This window comes from Myotis davidii, unplaced genomic scaffold (genome assembly GCF_000327345.1).
Source record: "Myotis davidii unplaced genomic scaffold, ASM32734v1 scaffold125, whole genome shotgun sequence".
In the NCBI taxonomy this organism is placed as follows: domain Eukaryota; kingdom Metazoa; phylum Chordata; class Mammalia; order Chiroptera; family Vespertilionidae; genus Myotis; species Myotis davidii.
The window spans coordinates 3,775,963-3,781,962 of record NW_006299390.1 but is presented as its reverse complement, the minus strand read 5'-3'; the positions used below and the strand labels follow the sequence as shown (position 1 = coordinate 3,781,962).

General features: G+C 36.9%; 1 protein-coding gene across 1 annotated transcript in view; it reads right to left on the bottom strand.

Annotated features, from left to right (window-relative positions):
• Positions 1 to 6,000, bottom strand: part of RELN (reelin) — a gene marked incomplete at its 5' end in the record, with an annotated part of 426,427 nt that overhangs the window by 169,172 nt on the left and 251,255 nt on the right. The window contains one exon of the mRNA XM_015571214.1: positions 4,508 to 4,653. Coding sequence (XP_015426700.1) covers positions 4,508 to 4,653 — 146 coding nt within the window. The remainder of the gene's footprint in view (positions 1 to 4,507; positions 4,654 to 6,000) is intronic.

Here is a 6,000-nt window from a genome sequence, read left to right as displayed (position 1 = left end):
CTCAAATGTTTTCCCATGCAGTGGGCTCTCTTGTTTTGTCGATAGTTTCTTATGCTGTGCAGAAGCTTTTTATTTTGATGTAGTCCCATTTGTTTATTTTTTCCTTAGTTTCCATTTTCCTAGGAGCTGTATCGGTAACGACATTGCTATGACATATGTCTGATATTTTGCGGCTTATGGGTTCTTCTAAGATTTTTATGGTTTCCCATCTTACGTTTAAGTCTTTTATACATTTTGAGTTTATTTTTGTGTATGGTGTAAGTTGGTGGTCTAATTTCACTTTTTTGCATATTATCTGTCCAGTTTTCCCAACACCATTTATTGAAGAGATTGTCTTGACTCCATTGTATGCTCTTGATTTCTTTGTCAAATATTAAAGTTTCTCTCTTGCAGAAGTAACAGATGTGTCTTCTTTAGGAAAAAGAAAAAAGACTTTAAAATCCCACTTTAAAAGATTAAACTCAACGACACTGGTTTTGGGACAGTGTTGTGATATGAAGGACAAACACTTCTCGAATCCTTGTGATCTGAGATCAAATTCTTTGATTTAATGGTAGGAAAACAGGGATATTTGGAAAAGTGGGTTTCAAAAAATGTCATAATGACTTAGTAGCTTTCTTGTTTTTCTTGCTATTCAGGTGCAAGGTTTGGAAATATTATTAGAGAGAACCACATCTTCTATTTTCTCTCCCATATTTCTTATAGGGGGAAACAGTTAAAAGAGATGAAAATATTATAGCCATATAAATAATTTAATTTTAAAATTGTTTAAAAAATGGAGGCTTCGTGGCTGTAATCTATTTGGAAGTGTAGGCCACGCACTTGTCTTGGAGATGCGCTTGTAGAGAGAGTACTTTGCTTTTACTTAGATTGTATATTACAGGTCAATAAAAATAGAAATGTTTTTTAAAAGATAAAAAAAAATTGTTTAAAAAATGGACCTCAAAGCTACAGAATTAAATCAACTCAACTGGTTACTCTAAATATCATCTGTTTTCTACCTACTTAGGCAGGTGAGCTTATAATGACAAAGCATGTGGGTGAGATGCTTGAGGAGAAGAACGAGACAAGTATTCTGTAAACCTGGCTGACAAAACAAAACACATCAAGAATTTCACTACCAGAGTCCTAATCCGTTTTCCTTTGTAACCATAGGTAAACACGCTTCGCATTAGTTTGATTTTGTGACAGAATTTTCCTCCCAAAGCTATGATTAAAAATTATTATAGCAGCATTCTTTCCTAGACCAATAAAATAGCATTTGGGACTGGGTGGGTGTGGGGAGGGGGCACACACATATACACACATATCACTGTAGACTAAACCACCATTTTTATCATCACCCCAAACGCCGAATATACTAGGTCCTGTCACTATCCTTTTATACCTTTACAACATAATGCCATCTTAATAACTGAGCACCAGATGGGAGCATAGTGAGGTAATTCTGGGTGTGTGGCCTGATATCCTAGGGGAAGAGCTGTAAATAAGCCAAGGTGTGGTGTGAGAATAAACTACTTTTAGAACTTAGATGCATTAGTTGGGTACCAATTAGAGTGGCACAGGTGTTTTTGTCAAGCACATTATCCCATGTTATCAGATAAGAAACCTGCTGACAATGCCATAGCTTGGAAGCATCAGCCTCTTAACTGTAACTGATCCCTGATACATCCGCAGTCCAGAGGAATGTCCAAAGGCAGAGTTGAAACCACCGAGTCACAGAGTGAATGGAAATTGCTCTGATGTTCCTCTGTGTCCATATTGATTTTAGCTCTTTTTTTTTTTTAAGGCACAGATACTTCTATTTTTTAAAATATTTATTAATTAAATTGATTGGGGTGGCATTGGTCAACATAAACATATAGATTTCAGGTGTGGGTTTCTATGTTACAAGATCTGTATATTGCACTGTGTGCCCACCACCCAAAGTCAAGTCTTCTCCTGTCACCTTATATTAAGACCCCTTTTTGCCTCCACCCCCTTCCCTCTGTCAATCACCATATTGCTGTTTGTGTTAATGAGTTTCAGCTTCATTTTCCACATATGAGTGAAATGATATAGTTCTTAGACACAAGTACTTTTAGTTCTTTTTGTTTTGTCTTGTTTTGGAAGATGATTTAGTTTAGCCACAGATTATACGGTATCATTAGTGCTCTGTGAACATGGAATGTCTGATCTGTTAACTGACATTTATGTATTACCAGCTGTTTCTGGACCAGTACATTAATTTTTAAAAACGTTTTTAATTTCTCCTAATAGCAAATCAATTGCTTTCTAAGCTTCATTCATGAATGGGTTTTCTGTGAGTTTACCTCCACTGTTACTAGTAGAGGGTGTTTCTTTTGTTCCTTTATAAACAGGACTTCATGATACTACAAGCTAAAAAAAAAAAGTAGAGGAAAAGGGCATTGTGGGAGATAAAAAAAAGGTAAAAATAAATTTTCTCTCTCTCAAAACAGTAAGAGTAAGTGGAATTGCCCGGCCATGGTGGCTCAGTGATTGAACATTGATTGACCTATGAACCAGGAGGTCACGGTTCCATTCCTGATCAGGGCATAAGCCTGGGTTGGGTGCTTGATCCCTGATCATGCAGGAGGCAGCTGATCAATGATTCTCTCTCATCACTGATGTTTCTATCTCTTTCTCTCTCTCCCTCTCTGAAATCAATAAAGATATATATTTTTTAAAAAAGAGTAAGTGGCACTGAAGACTAAGTTTTACTGGAGAGGGGGAAGGAGAGGGAGAGAGAAGGGGAGAGGACATGGTAGTACCGACGATGAAAATTGCTTCTCTGCTTTACTGGGAAGAGGGCTGGGTTTCACTGAGATGTGGCCCTCACTGAAGAGGATGACTCTTTACTGCTGAATGAGTGGCCTGAGCTTGGAGAAATGAAGGAATGGAGATCAGCAAATATCTTCTGCTTCAAAATCTGGGACCCCCCTCATAGGCAGTCAAACCACATAATTAGGAAGAGCATTTGAATTGGTCTTTGTTTGGGGTCAGAAAGAATGATATGCTGGTGATGGATCCTTTATCTCCAGAAGATAGGTAAAGATGCCTTGTGTACGTTGTCAAAGTTCTGGACCCCATCAGAGCCCTTTGGTCTGTGAGGGGAGTGGAATGAGCCCTGTGTAGTGTAAGGGTTACAACAAAACAACAGCCTAATGTTTGGGTAGATCCTGGAGATGAAAAAGAGGAGCAGCAGTTACTGGTCCCTCAAGGAGAGACTGGAGTGACAGGAGCCTGAGAGAAGAAGGACTTTGTGGACTGAAGGCCTGAGCATCAGTGCTAGGCCCAGAGAGGTCAATGGTAGGCCCCGAAGGGGTGGGGTCCCACAAAGTGTCAATCTCCTTCAGAGGCCTACCCTCGCCTGTGCCACAGACTTCCCTGGGGCAAGAAAGAGCAGAGCTGTCAGCCACAACAGAAACCTAGCTTTCAGCAGTGAAAGACCCCGATGTGGCCCCAAGGAGTAGCAGCAGCAGTGGCAGCTCAGGCTGCTGGTCAGATTTCCCTCTGATTGGGCCTGAATGCACTTCCTGGGCAATGCTCAGGAAGTGGGGAGCCCAAGAGAGCAATACTGGCCTTCTTGGAACTTACATGTTCCATCCAGTTTTGATTTAACTTGTTGTGATCAGAGAGACAAGACTGTATCTCAGATGTGTTACGGAAAAGCTTCTCACAGCTAACAATTAAATGACTGCTATTTCATATTCACTATGAAATTACATTAAGCGTTATCTCATTTATCCTCACTGCAGTGTTAGAAAACATATACTAAACAATGGGACCTGGTGTTCTGATTACATGTATTTATTGCAAAAACAAAGCTAGGTGAGGACCAGGAAATTTCTAGACTTTCTTCCCCACTTACACTACCTTATAAATTTTGATTTTCTGAACCTATTAATATTTTTAAATGTGAAGTTATGAAAATGCTGCTTGATTAATAGGAGATATCTTAGAACATAGGACCCAGAAGAAGGCACATATCTCAGAATGGCCAGAAAATACTGCCACCAAAACACTCTCATAGCTTCATTTCTCTTCTACTGCAATCTCAACCCCATATTCCTCCTTTACAAATATCTCAAAGATAAATTTTACCCCCTCAACAACTTTTAAAGACCAGAGCCATAAAAAATCAGATAATCACATCAATAAACCTCAGAGTTCATGGAGACAACCGAAAGTCTCAGTATAATAGTAGTGAAAAAATTTTATATTCTATAATTTGAAAAAAAATACTTTCTCCCAGCAAAAGCTGAATAAACAAAGATAAAATATGTGTTTCAACTGAAGATAAAAGGCATTTACAATCACCAATTTTTAATATGCATAAAAATAGTTGTTACTAATAAAAATATTTAGGTTAAATGTAACCCTTATCTGTTCTAAGAATCATCGTACTGATTTAGCTATGCTTTGCTATTTAACAATATGCATTTAAAATATGTGAGTGGAATAAATGTAAGTGCTCTACACAGCATGGGAGATAACAATTACTTACCCTGTAGGCTGGCTCTCAAATTCTTCTGACCACTGCTCTTGAATATCCTCTGTAGAAAGATCTACATCCCGGGTGGTTGCAAAATTAAATTCACTGCCTTCATTTCCATGGAAATAAATGGAGTTCCCATCTGACTGACAGCTATGCTGTAGATAAAAAGAGAGCATGGGGTGGCTGTTGAATTGGTTTTGTAGCTGAATCTGTCTTACTCATGTATAATTAGAATTTTTAGAAAAGTCATTATATTATTCCCTCTCTGATGGACTCTCAAGTCAAAAGAGCTTGTTACTTCTTTTTTGTCTTATTTAATTCAATTACAGTTTCTTTCTAACTTATTAAGTTATTATAAAAAAGGAGTCGAGAGGCCATTTGATCTTTGCCACCTCAGCCTTCAGAATGAAACAAGAATATTTTAATTGGAATAATTTCTTATCTTCAGCATAGTCCTTGTTGTGGGAATTAAGTGTGATAATGACTTGTCATATATTTTCAATACTGTGGTTATGGGCTAAATTGCATGACCTTTTCATTATTCCATATAGTTTTAGCTTGTCATTCAAGCCTTCCACAATTTTTCTGTAAATGGGATGTGAGTAGACTAGCCAGCTAATCAAAACATGGAATATAGAAAAGGTCAAAGTAATCCCTGATATGATCATATATTCTCAGCCACCTTTTGAGTAAAAGTTTCTAACCAGACTTAAGAAGTGCTGAGAAATCACAAACTTTGTTATACTCCAAAAGAACACTAGGTTTACAAAAAAAGAAAGAGGAATTTCTTATGATAATTTTTTAACATTTTTTTAGCTTAAAGTGAATAGTCAAAGGCAAGAGCACATTCTAGAGCTGAGTAAACTGAGTATTTAAAAAAAAATATGATAAATTTGCATTAATAATTCTTGGTAACAAGTTATATAGAGAGAAATGTTAATAAATAAAAGATCAAACATTCTTTTATGTTATATACATATATTCTTAAAATGAAATAGATATGAACTGAAGTAGTTGGGCAGAAAATATTAGGCACAGCGAATGTAAGTTCTGTAGGGCAAGGATCATGTCCATTTTATTCTGTGTTGTAATCCATGTCTTAGCACAGTGTTTGGCATATAGTAGGAATTAAAATATATTCTTTCAACAATTAAATAAATCAATGAGTGAATGATATAGCTATGCCTTTTCAGGTGTTAAATTAATCTTTCATGGAGAACTCAGTAGTAGAAGAGATTAACAAAGGTACTGGGAGGAAGGGGTTTATAATGAAGTAATATAATATATATTCTTTGCTCTAAAAAAAAATCCCAGTCTAGATGAGATCTATCAAAGATAGGTCTCAATGCCAGGCAACATATAGTAAGTGTTAATGAGTGAGAGAGGATAGAAGTCACTGTATGTGGGGGCTGGTGTAGGTGAGCAGGCTTCATAAATGAGTAGGACTTCAACAGCCTTTAAATAAAAACAAAATCCAAGTTGGATGACAAATAAATGAATGA